Source organism: Pithys albifrons, chromosome 5 (genome assembly GCF_047495875.1).
Source record: "Pithys albifrons albifrons isolate INPA30051 chromosome 5, PitAlb_v1, whole genome shotgun sequence".
NCBI classification, from domain to species: domain Eukaryota; kingdom Metazoa; phylum Chordata; class Aves; order Passeriformes; family Thamnophilidae; genus Pithys; species Pithys albifrons.
The window spans coordinates 63,090,952-63,112,911 of record NC_092462.1 but is presented as its reverse complement, the minus strand read 5'-3'; the positions used below and the strand labels follow the sequence as shown (position 1 = coordinate 63,112,911).

Sequence of the window (21,960 nt, the reverse complement as noted above, 5' to 3'; positions counted from 1 at the left end):
TCTGAGTCTATGAAAAATAATGTATCTAAGTTCAAAGCCCATCATACTTCTTCCCCTTCCTTTTGGCTACAAGGAATTGCATGAAAAATTGAAGGGACCAATGAGAAAAATGTATATGTGGAATTTAGGGAGTCTTTGATATAGTCCACAGAACTGGAAGCTAGTCAGATCTTCCATGTTAAGTTAAATTCTGTCACAGGGCTTGAATGTTTATGAAAGAAATATGGGAATAAATAGCCTATATTCAGCATGAAATGAGGTCAAAATTGAAATGCCCTGCAGTTCAGCACCGGAGAGGCATAACACAATATTTATTAGCTATGTAAGTGGTAAAAGAATGAGGATTATATCACCTGAAGAAGATTGAGAAATCTCAGTAGGAATGACCAAATCCAGGTGATTATATTGCTAGTGTCAGATAAAAAGACAGAAATTACATATATATATATCAGAAGGGGAGAATCTGAATTGCTCATCTGGATTAACAGCCGTATATAATCTTCCCAAGGTCACATTCTGTCCTTTATGTAGGTCAGTTAGTTACAGAAAAGAAGATTGAAAAGCATGTGCTGATGCCATTTGATGCCATTGTTCTGATGCCAGAACAATCCCCAAATAAGTTTCAGGTGTACCACTATCAACTATAATCAGGGCACTGTAACTTTTTGTCTCTATTTTCATTGACTGGACTTGAAACATCCATCTAGAAATGAAAGGAGCATTGCTGGTGAAGTCAACCATCAATTGCTCTGTTTTCTCAAGGAAAAAAAATTAATGGCTGGTTCATTGGCTACTACTTCACAGTGGTAACAACTAATTCTAAGTGGGTTATAGAAAAATATTGAAAAAAAGGTGTTATGCTGTAATTTAAAATAAATGTATGTCCTTCAGGTTCCATGGTTTCTAAGCATTTGAAAGAAAACAGTCAAAAAGAAAAAGACCTGAGGAAAATGAAATAAAAATATTTCTTGTGACTAGAGAACAAATAGATTATGTTGTTTAGTTAAGAGAAGATATCTGTAAGATGTGATATGACAAATAATTGATAGTATCCGAATGGTCAGTAAAACTTCTCTATTTGCTTTTGGGACATGAAGGAGGATTCATATTCCATAAAACTGAAGCGAACGAAACAAACAGGTTTTGATTTATACAACAGAGAATTAAACTCAAGTTGATTACTGTAAGACATAATTGCATAAAAATGCTTCAGAGACTTAAACAAAGATTTAGCCATTGATGTGGATAACAGAATGGCCAGCTAGAGTTCCTCCAGCAAAGTTTAATCTAATGGATTTAGGAAAGCACTTCTAAGGCAAGTAGAGATACTGTCTTCCTTTCACCTTTTTGAAACACATCCGTAACACCAAACACAAGATCTATGCTTTTCCTTATACCTGTGAGTACTGAAAAGCTATCCCTGTTCATCTGTTTTATTCTTCTTTCATATTTTTTGAAAAATTTATAAACACCACCAGCTTGATTTCTGCCATGTTTAAATTTGTAATGTTTTTGCTTTTGCCTGCACTTTCTCATTTTATCAAGAGATTTCAAGTGTTTCTAACACAGGGACATCTGTTCTTTGCCATTCAAACAGTTTTTTAATATTATCAGAGGGCATATGTCAGCTGTAGCAGTTCTACATGGGTCTGAATTTACATGGGTAATAATCCCTAGCCCTTTATCTGGTATCAGCAAAAATCCAAAGTACATTATTTCAACTGTATGTCTGGTGGATTTCAGTCTTTGCCTCACTTGCTTAGACCAGGATCTAACGTATTATCACATTTCTATTCTCTTGAGCTTCTAAAATCCCACAGTAACACCTTATGAGCATTTCAGCTGACAGCAGTTTTACCAGTGTGACTTACAAAGAAGGATTTCCACTTTTTTAATGGTGATTGGTTTTCTCAGAATGAGGACCATTGAGGCTTCAGCAGTTCATTAGTCAAAGGCAAATTACAGAGTAAAATTCAGTTCTGAAATGAAATGAAGTCTTGGATTTTTAAGCAGTTCTTGCCTGGTTTTATTTGACATCAGACACATGTTCACTTTCATTCACAGGACAGAGTTTAGCATATGAACAGGTGTGAGTTGCAACAAGGGAATTCAGACTGGATATAAAGAAAAACTTTCACTGTGGGGAAAGACCAACAGCAGAACAGGCTGCGCAGAGACGTTGTGTGGTCACCATCAATGAGTTTTTCAAGACACGACTGAAAAGATGTCTGGGTAGCCTGGAGCTGGTGACACGTCTAATCATGCTTTAAGCCAAAGCTTGGACTGGAGATCTCCTGATGTTCTTTCCAACATGAATTTTGCCTACAATAGTTTATGTTCAGACAAATTCTGCAGGGAGCAAAGAGAACTATCTCCACCTTTCAGGGCATGAGCAGCAACTGGGTAGCTTCCTATGCAGCCCATAGTCAATGTCCCCTAGAGTACATTGGCGATGAAACTCCCCGGGTCACAAGATACACCTGTCTCAGTTTGGCTGTGGTGAGCCCATATTCACGTGTGTATCAATTCATTGGCTGACAGTTAGGGCAGCCTATGTCCTTGCAGAGCACTAAGGTTTTGGGTTTTTTCTCAAAGATTATTTCAAAACATCCAACAGAGAAATTAAATTAGATGGATTTTGCATTCTCATAAGGATGCAAAACAAGCAAGATTCAGACAAAGGCCCTTGAAGTCAGTGGAAGGATTACACGGCTTCTGTAGACATTGTTTAAGCTCTAATGAAGGTTTTCTCATACACTTTTAGTGCTGCCAATCTAACTGTATGTTACGTAGGATAAACCCTGAAATATTGAGTTTAAATATTTTTTCTTAATTATGCAGCTCATCTCTTATGTTGATATTTTTTCCTCATGTGAAATAGGTATTTGAAAGTTACTGTTTTCACTGAGGGAAAAAATATGTTAAGATCACAGAAAGTTACATGAACTAGTTTTTAACCTTCAGTGACCTTCATGATCCTCTTTGCTTTCTCTTGTGAAATTACTCCCAACAGTCAGGATTGAAAGAGACCATTGTTTTTATTCCTGGATATAGAGAATGCTATATGAAGACTAGAAGTCTGCATTGACTATTTGACACAAATCTAAAGACTGGAAGGCAGTTGCTACCATTAAAAAACCCCAAAAACTTCTGGACAGCAATGCGAGGTCACAAAGGGAAAATTCCAATAACCTCATCCTATTGAGTAGCTGATTATCTCAGATAATAAATTATTCTCTGTTCTTTGCTCAAAACCCTTTTATATACTACCGAATATATATGACCAGAACACTTTATTTTATATAAGGGGCTTTTTTTTATATTTAGTCACACCAATGTTTCACATCCAATTACAAACATATATCTGCCATATAAAAGCGAGCTAATTGACATGAGTAGTTCTGGATAATTTTCATTAAGATTCATATTAGGTATATAACAGTTCTTAACAGCCATAAAAATGGTAATGAATTGGGAAACATAAGCTTCAGCTATGGATTTTTCAATTTCACATGAGACATCACTGTATCAGAGCCTTGAAGTGAACTGTATAATATATTATAAAGGGATTTTCTCCCAGTTATGGAAAGAAATGTGAACAAATTCTGACTTTCACAGATAAGGACTTTTTTTCCTTCCTATTTGTTATTACATTCATAAATAATACATATGTCCAATGTGTGCATTTCATAAAGAAACTGAGTGTGTACACAGTGAGGTTTTCATTAGGTGAATTTATTGAAGCTTTGGATAAAGGAAATATCAGTATATACTGGCCACTCTACAGCCAAGACATTAATTTCTTCAGAGGTGTTTTTCTTCTATAAGGGCATTGCGGAACTGAGGTATCCTCCAGGGCTGAACTGTGTAGAGTTCCTGCCAAGAGGGTTTGCTCAAGAAATAGCCTTAATGAAGTCTGATACATCTTTTATTCCTTTTATCAACACCTTATCACTCATTTATTTTTTTAGGTTTTTGTTCCTGACCAACATCCTTCCTAGCTTCAAGAACTGTTCAACAGTATTAAAAAAAGATCATAGATAGAATCTGTTACTTACTATTAGATGAATGAGAATGAAAGACTTTGACTGCTACAGACCTCTGATTACTTGTTCACAACCACTCACTTCGATCTCACCAGTAATTGCTGCTATTTACTGTCCTTTCATAAAAAGATGTTGAGAGCTTTCTGTTCCTGCTCATATCAATGTTATGACAAGACATGACCCTGTGTCTCAGTATAATTTTGAAATTTAAAGAATTCAGTATAACTGGAAATTAGCTGAGAAGATGTGTAATTAGATTATGAGAGATGTGTAAAGAAATTAATATCTTGTTGATGCTTGTTTGTATGTCATTGAATGTGTTTCCACCAGGTGCCATATCTGACACCCAAGCCAGCAGAATAACTAAGTTCAGAAACAGGCTTTCACAGTTCATGTTGTCTGAGTAAAACTGGAGTGATGAAATAATATCTGTTAATAAATGCCACTGGCTATAGGTGTGGACAGCAATTGCAGAAACAAGTTATCGAGATGACTAAAGATTAAAGTACTGGTCCTGGTCTCTACATATTTAAGCTTGGGCTAATTCACTCATAACCAGAGATAAGTTACACGGGTAATTTATTATTGCATGGCTTTTGCTGATCTATTTTTAGAAATAAATAAAAGGAATGCACCTTTTTCAGCTATTTATCTCTCAAGTAAGGAGAAAATTTTTGCACAGCTGAGACCTACTAATTCTGCTTGAAAACAAAATAAACTTCTATTTTGTGACAGGGTGTCTGTGCATAAATTTATCTTCTGAGAAGCAAAGGGTACAATAATTCATTACATCAGCCCAGTCATTCTTTGCACTTTCTGGAGCCCCTTATGCACAGAGGACTTGCAATGTCAAAGGGCATCACTTCCAGTGTTGTCTTCTAATCTCAAATAATAATTGATCTATGTTCTGTGCAGGGGAAGTTACTTAGTCAGCCTCAGCTTCATTAAAAAAAAAAATCTCTGCATTTTAGACTCCAGATAAGGCATAAAGCCACATTTGTAGTTTTGCAGTCATTTAGCAGATACAGTCTCACAATCATCAACTTCCAGTAGATTTTTTTTCATATAAGATTTGCATCTGGAGAGATAGCTGTCAGATGTCTTAGAAAAATTAACTCTCCCCTTCGAGACTAACAAACATTGCAACTTGAAAAGTAATCTGGTTTTATTACAGTGTTTTAATAGCTTTATGTCATTTTAATTAGATGTTCCACTCTCACAGTACTCATTAAGACAAATTTGAAATCTAGAAAGCAATAGAATTCTACAGAATTCTGTGCAAAAAAAAAAAAATAGTTAAGGTTTTAGGATCTGAAACCATTCCATAAAACTGAAGTACCTTTGAAAGATTCTATATGTGCAATCTCAAATAATATATTTATCATGAATCAGAAAGATGCAATTTTGTTATTATACAATCTGTGAGGCAATATTCATGAACCAGACATACTCAAATTAATGCAGAAACAAAAAATCCATAAGTACTTCCAGCTATTTATCTGGTAGCATGAATTCCTATGATCCTAATCAGAATGCTATAATTGTCACACTTTTGAGCCTTTTCTTTCTGTGTGGCGACCTGTGTGGCAACAAGACCATTTTCTAGTCTGTATGGAAGACATAACTGCTGTAATAATTATGACAAGTGAAAAAGCTCTCACTAATGAAGGCCTCTGAGGACCCTGCCTCTTCCTGTGTATCTTTAAGAGTGTCTGGACACCTGGACCAGGGCTTGGGATTGTTGCTACTGTGATGCTGAGTAGTGTGGTGCCTGGGGTTCCTTTCTAGTTTAGTAATATTTTTTACCAGGTGTCCATGAAAATGTTGGATTTTTTAGTTCTTGTACTAGCCAATTTTAAATAGCTCTGAAAATAAAGCTATCAAAGAAGGCACCAAAACACATTTATTTACAAACGCCTTAACTGGAACACGCTTGTTATTTTCCAATTTTATCTCCATTTGGCAATACACAATTATGAAAATATCTTCAATTCTCTACTTGTAGCAATAGGTGGCAGTAATGATATCTACATTTGTCTGGGTGGCCAGTGGTCTTTGGAAACACTATATCTATCAGTTTTAGCTTGGATAAATAGTGGTAGTAGATATTGTTAACCCAGGCTGAAGAAAATGACCTTTTTAAAATACAGGCATACTATATCTAACCTTTCACATTTCTGGGTATATATAACTAGAGAAATGTCTTCTTTGGCTAGGTTCAGCTTCTGAATTTGCATAGATGCTAAATTAAAATAAAACCACTGAACATTGACTATTTCATTATATTGTTCTTCCTGAAGATCCAAAATTACTTTACTCCCAATAATTATCTCCTGCAATAGCAAGAAAAATAGGCAAAGATACTTAAATGCTATAAAAGCTAGAAAGATTTGTCCAAATGAGAATGTGAACCTGTTCTTTGTCTCCCCTGTGCTGCTTTGTATGATGTCGCAGAGACTGGAATTGGAAGTACCACGGCATCCTTATAAACTGAGCTTTTACATAAGCAAGTCCAGTCTAAATTATCCAGAATTTGTTATCCAGACACCGTGGTTCTCTTTCAAGCAAACGTTTAGCAGCACTAGCATCTTGCAGGCAACCCAATGGTTAGTTTTCATTTTGCCTGAAGGACTCAGAGTAATGATAAATGAAACACTTCCTTTGCTAGAACTGTTTTCTAGAGTTAATGCCAGACATGAGTACAGCCCTTGGACTTTCGTGTAACTGAGGGGAACCTTGAGCAACTCTCAACACTGTGACAATGCCATAATATCACCACATTTTAAATAAAAATCTTTTTCAGCCAAATGCTTTTTCAGATCACATGGAGGAGTGCTGCAGAATCACCACGTAGCAGTAATTTGTCAATAATCTCAGAGCCAATGACTCTAATCTTTTCCGTGTTGTAGAGCCAAGTATAACTGAGACCTTCTGTGAGTACAAGGGTCATACACTATGTGTGAATCACCTTTCAGAACAGGTGAAACCTCTGATAACCATAGCAAGTGCATGACTCATTAGGTGCTAACTGGAGTGTGGCATTTGTAAATAATTATCTGGCCCAACAGGAAAGCATATGCATTGCAATGGTGATGCTTCCACCCTTGATACATTGTAGAGAGCTTTTGACTAGGCATATGGGGATAATGTAGCCAGTGCATACTCGGCCAGCAGTTGCAAGACTATCGGTCTCCTTACAGTAAAAGGCATGGGTCCTCTTCCAATTTTCACGGGCAGAAATTCATGTGTGAAACTAACTGAGAGAAGAAATTGATGACATTTGCCCTCTGCTTAAAAACAAATTCAGAAAGCATTGTTACTGATAAGCACGTTTGGCTTTATCTGTTGTAAAAACTAGAATTTTAAGTGTGCTGTTTTGTAATGTCTGAAATTCATATAGCTGCTCCTTTGTTTTTCAGTGCATGAAATATGGAATAGATCCATTCAGATAAATCACATCTCCAACAGTTTGCTCAGCATATCAGATAAATTCAAGAAGAAAATGAACAGAATCCCAAACACACAGGTGCGCTTGCCAGCCATAGTTTGTAGTCTATAATTACTGTATAATATCCCCAAAATTTACCTTAAACCCTCTTCCAACTTTGCTACCTGAAAGTTCATGCCTTGCCTGTTAGAACAACAGTTTTCAGAATACTGTCATATCATTTATTAGCTATTTCCTCCATCCCTACCATAGTGCAGCTAGTTACAGACAACATGACTGGTAAATAAAGAATGGTACAGCATGGTGGACTTCACATACAGGAAGGTCACAAGCCCCAGGAAGGGCAGCAGACCATCAAGCAGGAAACAATCATCCCAGGCTGTGTTGTTCACTCTGATCTGAAACCCCAAATGTAGCATAAATGTCAGATTTCCCATCATCCTCACCACTGCCATCATTTCCTGCTGGCTTGTACCCATAACATATGTATAGTTATTTAGGGCTTTATTCCTCAAATTGACCTCCTTGCATCCCATAATATACACAACCAGGACATATAACCAAGAGGAGGTTGGATATGTTGCACAGTCAAGTGAGTTTTGGTGTCCTGCATATGCTTCCCCTTCTGGGTTGTCTTACAGATTTAATGTATGTAAAGGTTAGTTGCAGTAGACCAGTATGGGAAGTGCAGAGTCTGTGTTTGAAAAGAAAATTCTATTAGGTAAAAAATTAAAAAACTGATCTGCCACTACCTGAAATGTCAGTAGCTTGTTCCATGACAATCTTCTATATCAAGCTTCACCTATCTTCGAAAGGACTGTAATAAGTTACTTGTAAGCATAACTTTGAATGCTTTGAAGAAGGAATATTTACAAACTCACAAAACAGTAAATATGTGTAACACTGCAGATTGCAGTTGAGGATAGATGAGACATGACAGGCTAGATTTGACTCAAACCACAATTCCTATTTCAGTACAATACCCTTTTAAGAAGTCTCCCTATTTTAAGAGTTAACAACATATTGCTTTTTGCTTGAAATCAAACAGCCAAATATTCCAACTAGTCTTGATGAATCTGGATAAGGAAATATACATTGGCAATACTGTTTGAGCCTACAGACTGTAGTGCCAACATCCTGGTTAAGTTTACTAGGCAAGAATATAGTAGTGGTGAAGGTGTGTTTAAACCAGACTCTGTGCAGAGAAATGGCTGTTACAGTAACTACTTTCACTGAAAGGATTATAAAGGTAATTCTTCCTGTTTCTTCAAGTGAAAATAGAGGTGTGATTCTACTCTCAGGTTAAGACACTTGGATTAGGTTCTATTGTGAATTAGGCATTTATACACTTATTTATAGTCAATGGATACATAAACAACATGGACATCAAAGTGTAAAAGCCATTCAGATGACTGTCTATTTTTAGCTGAGCTGAATAGCTGTATAGATTGTTAGCTGTGGTGAGCAGGTATCCACTTGTTTGGACAGACAACTAAAAAAGTATAGTCTCTTGTATTTAGATCTTGGTGAACTGTGGACTAAGTTTTTAAAAACATAAGAAAAATTTTGTATGCTGTGTGGAATTATGAAAACAACTGGGGATGTTCTCAAGTCAAATTATTGTAAGGTGCTATCACACAGGCACAGGCAGGTGTTTAAGCCTCTGGCAGCAGTCACGCTTCTCGTGCTCATTGTCTTGTTTGACGTCATCTCACACCATGAACAACACGATCCTTCATACATGATTAATTGTGCTGTAGCTAAAGCACCTTGCACACTCAAGAATTTTTTTAGTTGCTGTCATCAAAGAAAACATCCTCCTCATTTGCAGCATGAAAGCTTCCAAGGCTTTGTATTGCCTTTTATCTGTGTGAGTTTTAGAGGGAGATGTCTGCAGAAGGAGCCATGGGGTTCCTTGCTTCCCTCCAGATGGATGCCTTCAAAATCTCAACTGTTTGTAGCATACAGGGAACCTGGAACTACCTCAAAGAGCTGCTTTTGTACAACTGAAGCCACATTGCATTTCAGTGAGGTAACATCTTGTCTGATAAAGGAGGGAAGAGCAGGCAAAGACTGAGCCCATTAACTGAAGTTACAGTGGTATGATGTATATATTGAAAAATCTAAACAACTAAGGCTTAATAATTCTATTTCTCTGAGATCTCATGTGCTATTCCTTTTTGACACTATATTTTCCAAAAGCAAATATCAAACAATAATGATAGGATAAAAGACAGTCTGCTGGAAATGTGCTTCCATAAGTACATGCTCATAATTCTTAGTTTCAGCAGTATAGGTAGTCTGGGACTCAGGGATATAAGCTGGTACCCTAATTAGTGTTAACACTCTTTACATATGTAATTGCATGTGTTTACATGGGTGTGAATCTCTAGAGTTTCTGTGGCTGAAGAGACTTACAGAAGAGAGTTGAAGGAGCACCACTGAGGGAAAATTCTGCAGCATCTCAAATGAAGAGGCATGCTGTGACTCTCTGAAGGTTTTAAAGACAGAATTCTAGATAACTAATACATTTAATTAGCATTAATTAACAAGGACCATATATCAATTATTGCAACAACTTGAGAAAGCAACTTAGCAAATCGAAAACAGAATTTCTCCACATCACCACCTGTTCAAGAAATATACAAAAATATTAATTTTTATGTCACTGTATTAATTTTTGTCTGCAGAGCTCTGAGTAGAGGTATTCATAGCTGCTGGACAAAGCTGTTTAACCCCTACACTGATGGAGAAAGACATACTCAAAACCACTCAGTGGTGCAGTAAAGCTTATCCCTCTGACCTGAAAATCATATACTGACATCAACCCCTTAACTTCCTTTATTACTGTCCTATGTTCACTTTCTCTGGTCACTCCTGATTTTGGTTTTTCAGGTCTGACCATTTGCATAGCAGTTTTCTCTTGCCCACATCCTACCACACATTTTGCACAGCCCTCCCAGTCCCCCTCTGGACATCTCTGCCAAACTTTATGCAGGTAAATGATGTCCTTTTTGTTTTTGGTATGCTCAAATCCATCCATCTTACCACTAATTTCTCTTTTTATTGTTACTAATTCTTCAAAGAATAGCTGCTCAGCTAATTGAAAAATAAGCCATGCTCACTGAAGGTCCAAACTGTGAACTCATGGCCCAGACATTTAGAGATCAGTGTTAAGACTGTCCAACCAGTTTATTTTTCTGACATTGTTACAAAATTAATACCTTCTGTACTATTATTTTTGCAGTGTTTCTTTATCACTCATAAAGTCTTTTAGCATTCAAGTCTCATTGGGCAACATTTGATGCTGAATCATAAAAACTACAGAGAAAGAGAAGTTGTTTTTTAATAAAAACTAATTAAACTTAAGATCTGAAGAAAACCAGAGGAAAAATATGGTTCAACCTCAAAATTATTGCATTCTGAACTAAATCTGACAGAAGAGTAAAGACAGATCTGAATATAGAAAAAGGGCCCACAGCTTTATGACAAATAACTTTTATTTATATTCTAACATACCTGTGTCCATAATTAAACTCCCAAACCTAAAAATCAAAGTGTGAAATGCCCTCTGAGAATATCACTGAAGTAAATCATGAGACTATAACATGATTAGACACAAAATAGTCACTCATTAGAAAGGAAAAAAAAAATCCAGCTTTTATTGTTTTTTTATCAGACTAGAAAGGAACTCCTCTGCATTCAGAACAGTATGGAAGTTTCATGTCCATAAGAAGATGAAGAGATAAATAAAAACTGCTAGCCACTGGAGAGAGGTTATTTCTCATTCTTGTTAGTCAGACTGTAGAGATGATTTTGATCATCACTGTAAAGAATTACCAAATTCACTAGAACCCAATTTAATAAGTTCATTGAATGTGCAATTGTTTCATCAAACATGTACTGCCTACCAAGTGCTTTTCCCACCTTGCAAGGTCCCAGTTTGGCATCCAGTTTAAGGTCTTCCTCTGCTGATGGCAGTTCTGCTTGTGCGAGCTCACAACAACTGCTGAGTTGCAGTCTTGCCCTGTCTCCTCTGCTTCAGAAAAATATAATTATCCCCCCTGAGTCAGTAGGAAATTCCCCCAAAATAAATGTAAGTTGTGCACACATGTTGGGAGAAGCAGAGGCTCATCAGCAGGACTGTCTGTCATACAACATCAAAGCTTTGAGCTGCTGTGCTTTCTCCTCTGTAAAATCCATCCAGGGGAATTGGGACAGAATTTTACAGAAAATACAGGAATGATTGAAAATAACCTTGAGCTGGAGGAGCTCCCAAAGAAGGATATAGAGAATAAATACAAGAGAAAAAAATGAAAAGGCAACTTAAGCATAACAAATCTGATGGCAATCTGTATCTTTAATGCAGTCCCTACCCATAAGATGATTTACTTTGAAAGAAGAAACTGTCAGATGATCACTATCACAACTCCCATTGTTTATCATCCCTTTGTATACCTGCAAAGTCAAAACTTGTACAAAGGAGACCACACCTCACCTGAAATACTAAAGCTGCACCAAAAGCTGCTGAATGCATTTCCAAGGCATGAAGGAACTTAAATTGCAGTATCTGTTAATCAAATGCCTTCTACTACACCATGAGCAGTTCACCCAACTCCGGAGATACAGACAACTACTGCAGGCCTGAGAAAATCAAGTAAATGTGTGCTTTTTGATTCAGTCTTTGTTGTTTTGCCATGGATTAAAAAAACCCCTTACATTGTAAGGAAACCTCCCAGGGAATGATAGAATACTTCATGTATGTGTTGCTCATCCAAGCTGCAAAAAAAGGTCACCACCACTGAAGCAGAAACAGGAGAAAGAAACAATTGTCCATATGCTGCTCTTGGTTTATGCTCAACATGAAATTTATAGTCTTTTTTCCATATCTCCTTTCCCAACCTACATACTTTAACCAAAGATTTTGAATTTCTTTGCTAACTACAAACAAAAAAAAATGACTCAGGAACACTTCATGCAAATCTGCCACTTCAGTGGAGAATATGCCTGCACACAGTCATGGTGTGAAATTTCCAAGATACGAATAAATCAGAACACTTTTAATATAACATTAACAACAAAGCTTTGGGAAAAAAGGGATTAACGTTGTATTAGAGATGGTTAGCTTTTATTCTCTGCTCTGTTAGTTAGGACTTCACATCCTTGCTGATTTGACCTCTCTTGGTTCAGCCTCTCCTCCACTCTTAGCTGCATGGGAAGGTTGGAGCAAGGAGGGGAGGGTCACAAAACCAGGGTAAACCAAGCAGTGCCATGTGAGACAGGCAATTAATACCATGGATACTGTTATGACTTCCTAGAAGAACTGCCTAATCATTTTAATTACTTAGTAAAAATTATTTAAACGTAGTTATTAATACTCTTGATTATTATATTTAGAACATGCTATTAATATGGCGGTCTCTGTTAACATACATCAGCTGGGAGCTGACAACTACACTAAAATCTCTTGAAGATTTAAAGCAACACGAAGAAATTTGAAATGGATTTCTGTGAAAGAAAGATATAATACTCACACTATACTTGCGACAAAGAAACAAGCAATATACTAAAGCAGAAAACTAGCATTTATCAGATCAGATTTGTGGATGGAGACCTGAGATAATCTTGAATGTAAAGCTCTGCTTCAATTCTGTCAGCATCTTCTGCTTCAATGTCTGAATGTCTAAAAATGATTCTTGACCAAAATTTTCATAATATTGAGGAGTGGGGAAAGGAAGGAAACAAACCATCTAATTTAATTTTCCATCAATAGGGTGATAAATTGTGCAGATGAGGGAGATGTAACATTTTAATACATGCCATGTGCCTAAAGACTACTTGTATAAGGCTTCTCTTCCTAAAAGGTTAGGGTAATGTAAAGTAATTGCTAAAGAAAACCAGAGGGAGGAGAAAAACAGGAGCTTAGACAGGCCACAGCAGCTGATTTAAGTGGGAGTACACTCTGCAGAAAAGCAAAGCAAGTCATTATAACCCCAGAAAAAATGTAAAGGTAGGCTTTAAGAAAACCCTTAGGAAGTCAGATGTAGATAAAAAAACTCCCTGTCTTAGTGACTGCAAAGTGGGAAACGCAGAGCAGGGAACCGGCAAACAGGTGTATAATACGTCCATGGACAAAAGAGAGTGTGCTGAGCTGACGTGGACCTGTTGGATGTTGGCTTTCAAACTCACTGCAGCACCAAGGTCTACAGCAATGTAATTCCCTAGGTAACTTTTTATTGCCCATTTTCAAAGAGATTTGTACCTCCTGATGTGTCAGAGAGTTGGAACTTGCCCAGGTCAGTTTCTCTGCACTGGCCCCTGTTCCTGTGTACTTAGGTGTGGAGAGCATGAAGTGCTGATTCCCTCCATGGAAATGTTTTATCTCAGTTCAAGTGAGCTGTGTTTTCAAGTAGGGAGGAGTATGGAGCTACAACTAGTAGGAACAAGTCAGACATTTGTAAGTCCACAATGCCCTCATGATGGCATTGTGATTTTAGAGCTATAGTAAAAAAAAGATTTCTCAGGTTTATTTTGTTAGTTGCAGTTAAATGACAGTGAGGTGAAGAAAGATTCATGGAAACCTTTCAATCAGTGTGTAAAAATTATGATTCATATAAAACTGTTTGAAATTCTTTCCAGAAAAATTAGAAACTTTTTCTTCTAGATGCATGTCATACACTCCTCTATGTCTAGATCATATCTACACTTGTCTGGGTGTTGGTTTTTAAATAGAGAAAATAAATCAATAAGAGATCCAACTCTTGTGCTGTGTACATCACAAACACTTAGGATGGCCTTGATTTAGGTTATCCTTGGCCATGAGCAGTTTGTTACCTAACACAATATACTTGGCCAAGCTCAGTCTATACATCAGATCTTCCTTCACCTAACATTGACCAGACACCTAAATTTTAAATGATCTAGGGCTTATGAGATGAGTTTCCCTTGGCTAAACAAAATATTTCTCTTAAAATGTTACAATAATGAGAAGAAGGAAGATGAAAGAGAGGGCCAAGGGGTGACTTCATTCACTAACTTGAAGACTGTAAGGAAACAAGAAATTCCCTGCTGGCTTCAAAGAGGATGTCTCAGCAATGGAATATGGAAGGAATTAGAGTGTAATGGGGGTCTTCTGATATTTCATCTGGGTGATGAAGGGAGAGTCCATTATGCCCACAATAAAAGATTCTATCAGTGCTAGTGGCAGGAATTGGAGCATCTGCTGGGCCATCATGCATCCCAGAGTGTCCCATGACTCCTGCCCAACACAGCCAGTTTTACTTCATTAGTAATTTAGTCTCTATATATGGAAATCTCAGTGTTTCCAAACTGGCTTCATTGATTTGCACTATGACATCTGGTAAAAAAAAAAAACTTTTTCTGTAACTCAACAGAAGTGAAATTAATTTGTTTTTGTAGGTAGAGAACTCCATTCAGAAATTGAAAGGCTTGTTCTCTGTGTATTTATATCTTGCATTATCTAGTTCTTTTTTAAGGGCATGACTGAAATTTAAATACCTTTTCTGCCTAGGATTTGTGAATCACTTTCTTTTTTGATCAGTAATGGTTCATAAGCATTCAGCAGCTTTTCTAGGCTTTGTGATTTGCATGGTGGGGTTTTTTTTACTGGTTTTGATGCTTTTTCTAATTTGCTTCTGTGAATTAAGTCACCGCTCAGTACCTGCAGTTTGTCCTTGGAAATAACATGGGCTTGCTCTTGTTTAGAGAACCTCATACAATGCCATGGAAGAGACATGAGAAGGCAAACTAAGAAAATTAATGGACAGGTCTGTTGACCAGTCATGATCTTTGGTACTGCTTATGAATAGTAGCCATAGTATGGTTATTTTTTCCCTGTTTCGTGCACTTCAGACCCCATTAATTTTTTTTCTTCATCTGCACAAACGTTCCACCAAGTAAAAGCTATTAGTATGAGCAGAAATCTGTAAGGAACTGTGTTTTATTTAGTATGTCCAGTTAAATCTCAGGTTGGCATTATGCTGCCTGTGACACCTGTGAAAAACAACAAGGGGCAATTTTTCCATTTTCAAGTAATTTGCAAACCCATTTACTGCTTGCATAAAAATGGACAAGGTTATGAAGGGAACATTTTTTAGCAAAGTTTGTTCTTTCACTGTATGGTGTTACAAGTGAGACTGGGAAAGCCCATTTTAAAACAGTGTCTGGTCATTTGGACATATTATCTTATTTCACCAGCCTGCTGGGCACCTTGAAAGATTCAGTGATAATGAACAAACAGATCCAGTGCTGAGCAAAGAGTACATCTTGTCTAGCTGGTAGCAGCAAGACACCATTACTCTGCAGTGGATTGCCTTGCTGAAGAAAATGCAATGCCCGATTTGTCACCATTTTCCATTAGCTTTTGCCCACCCTGCACTGCTGCTGAGTTACTCAGAGCCTGGAATAGCACTTGATGCTACTCTCCAGTGGAAACAGAACATGTAGGAATGAAAAAGAGAGTGATGATCACAGTAGTCACAGAGCACAGACCTCTCAAGCCTGACTAATTACAGTCATATTGTGCTTCAAACAAAAAATTTTATGTATGCTTCGATATGTACACACACAAATGGGTTTGCATCAAAAAACCTCACTGAAATAAAAGTGTCCTGGGCACACGGAACAGCTAGTCCAGTATCCTAAAAAGTGTGCTGGAAGGTTACTGCAATTTCCTTTCCAGACATCTGCCACTTCCAGCCTCCTTTTTAAGCAGATGAAAACGGATGGAGCCAAACGATGATGAAAAGTTGTAGGGGCAATGCGGTTAACACTTGCCTCCTTAGAAAGTGAAAATGTGATTTTTTTCATCACGAGTGTGTTACCAGGGCAGCAGCCACAGCACTGCAGGGCCAGCACTGCTCTGAGCCAAGGCTCTGCTGCAAGAGCATCCTGGAAGAGACAGCACTGGAGCTACTGCTGGAAGAGCTGGCTGAATGAAAATGGGCAGCCTACTTTGGTGAGGAAGCAGGTGGTGTTATTGAAACGTATGAGCAACAACATTTTGAAAGGAGGAGGTTGAGTTACTCATGGCTGAAATAAGTTTATGCAGCCTTTGATGGGAAAACTTTTGTCCAACACTTTATTCACTGGTACTATACAAGCACTTCTGTAATGAATGTGTTTAGTCATACTGTCTTGAAATGGCAGAATGCCGGATTTGCTCCAACATTTGAGAATATGTGAGGCCATGTATATTGTCAGAAGTCTCTCTGTGTGTACTGAGATCCAAGCCTGTATAACACTGCTCATCCATCTTTCAAAGAATTAGTTTTCCATGCAAGAAATGTGGATAAAATATAATTATGGCAGACCAGTGAGAAAATAAGGTTTTGTGATGTGGCTATTACCAGTGGCCAACAATCTTAATATTAGTTAGCTGTTGTGTAAGTTAAGTGAAGAATCTTCCCAGAAGAGTCTTCAAATAATAGCTTGAAACTTTAGTTTTCTTTTAAAGTTTTTATAATTCCAGCTGAATATCTGTAAAAATGCAAACATTTACAAGATAGCTGTGAGACACAGTCCAGCATTCATCATTGTGCCATAGTAAATAAATTCACTATTGCAGGACTGTGCATGATGAATACGGATTTTAAGCACATGGATGTGATTAATAAAATTACAAGTTCCATAAATACAGGAGAGTATGTATTTTACACTATTTGTGGGTAAATTTGTCCCTGCAGTAACAATAGCTCTATTGCTGAAATGATTGGCACATTCAAAGTACACACCACTAAGCACATCAGCAAACAGAGAAGCATTGCAAGGCATCTCCGAGGGGAATGGTATAGTACATACACTTCTGTATCCATTCATACATATCTGATAATTCTTGTCCCCTTCATTTCCACTTTCTTTTGTAGAAAGCTCCTGGGGCCACAGGTTAGTCTAGAAAAAATCATTCTGTTGAGTTGCTGGATGCAATAGTAATGGAAACCTGAACATATTTCAGACACATCTGTAAATATTGGGAGTTAAGTTCCTGCTTCACACATCATATATTCAGCTCTTTGTAATACTTCAGTTTGAATATCCATCTACCCAGTCTGATCAATCATTAGACTATTCTTCCTTTGTAGCCCAGACAAAATTTAGTAAGGGGCTCTCTCAATGACTCTCTGACTCACTAACCTTTTTCCCCCCCTTTGCTGCCAATGTATTAATTTTTAAATGGAAGATCTAAATAGTTATGTAGTTTAGTGTGTGAATGTTGACTGGAAGTATTTGGTCACAATGATATTGCTGAGGTGTGCTACTACAACATATAAACACCATCTCTGAATGAGATGGTGTGTTTGCAGTGATAAAGAATGGTTAGATGTCTCTCACTCTGCATCACTGCTGGCTCTGCTTCTGAACAAATTTAAGTCAGTATTGCACAGTTGATGCCAGATATGCTACAGAGATTTAATGCAGTTGAAGACCTGTCTAACAGACTACTGTTCCAGGTGGTGGCTAGATAGAAGGCAGAATGTTCTGGGACTTACCTGGCTAAATAACATGTTCACTGGCATGTGGATCATCTGGGATTTTTGTGGTAATTGGTGGGAAGATGAAGCAAAAGGCTCTTTGTGTCACAGTTGGGTGTTTTGGGCAATAAGCAGTGAAGTGAGACAGACAAAGTCAGATCTCAATCTGCCAGCCTCAAATAAACATCACTTCTGTAATACAGCAGAGTCCTGAACCAGATCCTTTATACCCTAAATAACAATCCTAGCTAACCAGCCAGGGAGTCTTATCACTGGCTGACAGAGAAGTATTTTGGCACATCTTTTTCTATCAACAGTTTTGGTGTAGAGTGAAAGCAAAACACAAATCCTAGAACTTGCCCCAAAATGGAGACAAACAACCAGCTCCAGACCCTCATGCCTTCCCCTGCCTCAGTGCAAATCAGCTTCAACAGGTTGAATTTACTACAACCTGTGTGAAAGAAAAAGTTAAAGTCAAGCGCCTATTTGTTATGATTAAGCAATACAGAAGACATCAAAGTGTTTCATAGTGGGACCACGAAAAGGCAGACAGTGCCACAAAAACTGTGAACAACCACAATGGCTTCAATCCAATCCTTCATTCTTTCAAGACATCTGCTGTCTTTCACAGGCTTTTCTGTGAAACATTTTTAAGCCACAGACTTCTGGCAAAATGCACGTTTTGATTACAAACTGGATTCTCTCATGAATGTTTGCCAGCCTATTTGCATAAAATGTCTCGTTACTAAAATGAAGGTGAGAAATACAATGATCAATTTGTTTTTCACCAAGAACACTCCTTAGCACATTAGAAACAAAGGTGAAATTACAAGCTCCACTTTCAAAATAGTCACTAAGAAAGGAAAATTATGCAAAATATGAGGAAATGTATAAAAATAATAACAGTGTAATAAGGACACAAAATTTCAGAATATTTGCTGGAGTTTTAATTGCAAGCAAAACAAGTGTTGTAATGTTTTCTGGAATTTTGTCTTGTGCAGTTTCAGTCACACAGAACACCCACCTACCATTGCACCTCTGATCAGAGAGATTACATGCAGACCATCCCTCTTCAGAATGTCAGATAAACCTTTTTATTGATTGGATCTTTATTGTAACATCATGAGGCACCTCTGGTAGGTCGATGGGATGAAAATTTTCAATTAATATGTTTGAAAGAACTTGTTTATACTAGACACTGGAAGATCTATGGCCCAACTTAGTTTAGTTTGGTTTCTGAAAGTCATATCCAGCTTTGGTAACAAACAAAGCTAATTATTTGTGTATTCAGACCACTTTAAATAAGGAAGGATAATCCTTAATTTAGCCTAGGAGGAGCAAAATAAAGTCTCAAGGCCATACTTTTATAATTTCACAGTTGTTTTGTTAACATAAAAGGAGAAGTTTTCCCTGTTGCTTCAGTTAAGTGCCAAAGCATTTAAAGAAAACAGATCCTGATTCTTGGCACTTTTTCTGACATGAATACTATTATTGCCAGAGTAAGACAGTAAAAATAACAGATTGTTGCAATACAAAAAGTGCAAAAAGGATGTACCATCTATCATTGTCCCAATTGATTTGGGACTATTACACCTGCATCCCTACCTCTCTTCTTCCTGACCATCATGCAGATTCTGCAAGTAAACAAATTGTTCTTAGCCTTTGGTTCCATGAACATCTCCTGATGTTGTGTGAAGCTCTTTTACTGGATTACAATGGTTTCTTTGTTTAGGAACTTTGGGGCACTGGAGAATTAAAAATAAATTAAAAGCAGCCAGGATGCTGTTATGGGTGGTACTTAGTGTTTAAAGACCATAGTTAAAAACATATATAATCGTATGAGATCAGAACAAGAGAAGGATAGTGTAAGAAGGATACAAGGCCACTGAATGGCTGTGAACAGAAAGAGAACACTTAACCCCACTCCCCACTCCCCTTCCTTCCAGAGCCAATTTCCACCCTTGGGTAGCAATAGAAACTTTGCAGAGGTTTTGAATGAACAGAATGAGGTAATCAGATATGTGATAAAATCTCTCTGCTCTGCCAAAAGCAAGCAGCCCACTCCTCAATGAAATGCACTCACCTGTGAATGATGTGGTACTTCTGCAAATAATCCAAGGAAAGCGCCAGCTCACAGATGTACAGCTTAACAGTTCCTTCATTAAAGTGGACATTCTGCTGCAAATGGTAACGCAAGTCTCCTCCGAGTAAGAGATCAACCACCATAAACATGTCTTCTTCATCTTGAAAGGAATACCTGGAAGAAAGAGTTATCTCAGGGTTGATCACGTAGTCACAGCTGGGACTTGGGGTGACTCTCATTAAGCAGATCTCTCCATGGCAAGACAATGATTTGTTCAAAAGGCATTCTCACTGATGTGATCCAATTCTGCAACCAGACTTTGATTGTGGAGGGACGCTGCATGTTCAAGTGTCATGGTTTAATCCCAGTGACAACTAAGTACCATGCAGATGCTCAGTTGCTCCACCTTCCCCCAGTGGGTTGGGGAGGACAATTAGAAAAAAGTAAAAACTTGTGGGTTGAGATAAGAAAAGTTTAATACTAGAAACAAAGTAAAACTTAGTCATAGTATTATTGATAATAACAGTAATAATAATTGTAAGGAAAAGGGGAGAGAGAAATAAAAGCCAAGTAAAACAAATGATGCACAACACAATTGCTCACCACCCCCTGACCGATATCAAGGCTGTTCCCCAGCAACAATCGACCCTTCCTATTCAAATCCCCCCAGTTTATACTGAGCATGGTGTTCTGTGGTGTGGAATGTCCCTTTGGCCAGTTTGAGCCAGCTGTCCCAGGCATGCTGCCTCCCTTGTGCAGTTCCTTACTGGCAGAGCAAGAGCCACTGAGAAGTCCTTGCCTTAGGATAAGCACTACTGAGCAACAGACAAAACATCACTGTGTTATCAACATTATTTCCATACTGAATTCAAAACAGTGAATTCAGGTGAAACCAGGATATGAAGGCAAGCAGAGCTGGAACTGCTGCCATACTACTGTCTTATTTTAACCATATATTAACACCTGAGTGTTGATAAAACCTCTCAGGTTTTCACATTTTTAAATAACCCTCTCCTCATTCAGTTGACAAAATGGCTTACGAAATAGTAGCAATAAAATGGAAAGCCTTGAAACACACTTGGTATTCACATACATCCAACTATAGTTCAGTGCCTATGGAAAGTATCCTGGCAGTTTCAAGAGCTGCTGTCCCAGGGGCATTTTCCAGACTCAGTAAATATACACAATGTTCTATTAGCTGGGTGTTTGTTACAGCTTGCAGCATAGCTCCAAATTCAATAAGAAATAAAACCGTAATTTTACTGCCTAACAATACATATTTTTTTCCAGTCAGCAACTCATACCTTATAAAATGACAGTCTTCATGCTTACTAACTGAATTCTTCTGGACACTTTCCCAGAACTGCCTGCTGAACACTCTGAGGACCAAATTCTGATCTGATTTAAATCCTGTAAATCCAAAGGTGTAGCCAGCCAATATATAGTGTATATATAAATATATAGTGCTTGGACAAGCAGGAATTTCCATGTGTTTCTACTTACCTTGGCTATGCTGCCATTGCTCTGTTATTTCTGGTCTGAGTGAACTGACAGAAACTCTCTGGATTTAATTTCTGAACAAAACTGTCTAAGATACAGTATTTTAGATTTCCCAAATGGAGAATGGTGAATACCTTATTTCTCATGTGAAATCACTTTTTTTCCTTAGATATTGTCTTAGAATTAATTTTGATATGAAGTTATATTATCTTATACCAGTTGTGGATATGAACTGCTGAGAGGTGATCCACAAGGACAGTACCTTTTCCAGCACCTTTTCTCCCATGAGGTGTGTAATATATGTTGGCTACAGATGTGATTCTGTTCTCCTGAACTGTAAAATTTAGGCAAAGGAAATGAAAAAGAGTAAGATTCCAGAAAATTTGTGCCCAC

The 21,960-nt window shown here is 37.6% G+C and overlaps 1 protein-coding gene across 2 annotated transcripts in view; it reads right to left on the bottom strand.

Moving 5' to 3' along the window:
- The window catches only part of STK32B (serine/threonine kinase 32B), a 179,408-nt gene that overhangs the window by 59,261 nt on the left and 98,187 nt on the right, over window positions 1-21,960 (bottom strand). For both annotated transcript variants that reach the window (XM_071555231.1, XM_071555232.1), the window contains one exon: window positions 20,068-20,241. In XM_071555231.1, the coding sequence (XP_071411332.1) occupies window positions 20,068-20,241 (174 nt within the window). The remainder of the gene's footprint in view (window positions 1-20,067; window positions 20,242-21,960) is intronic.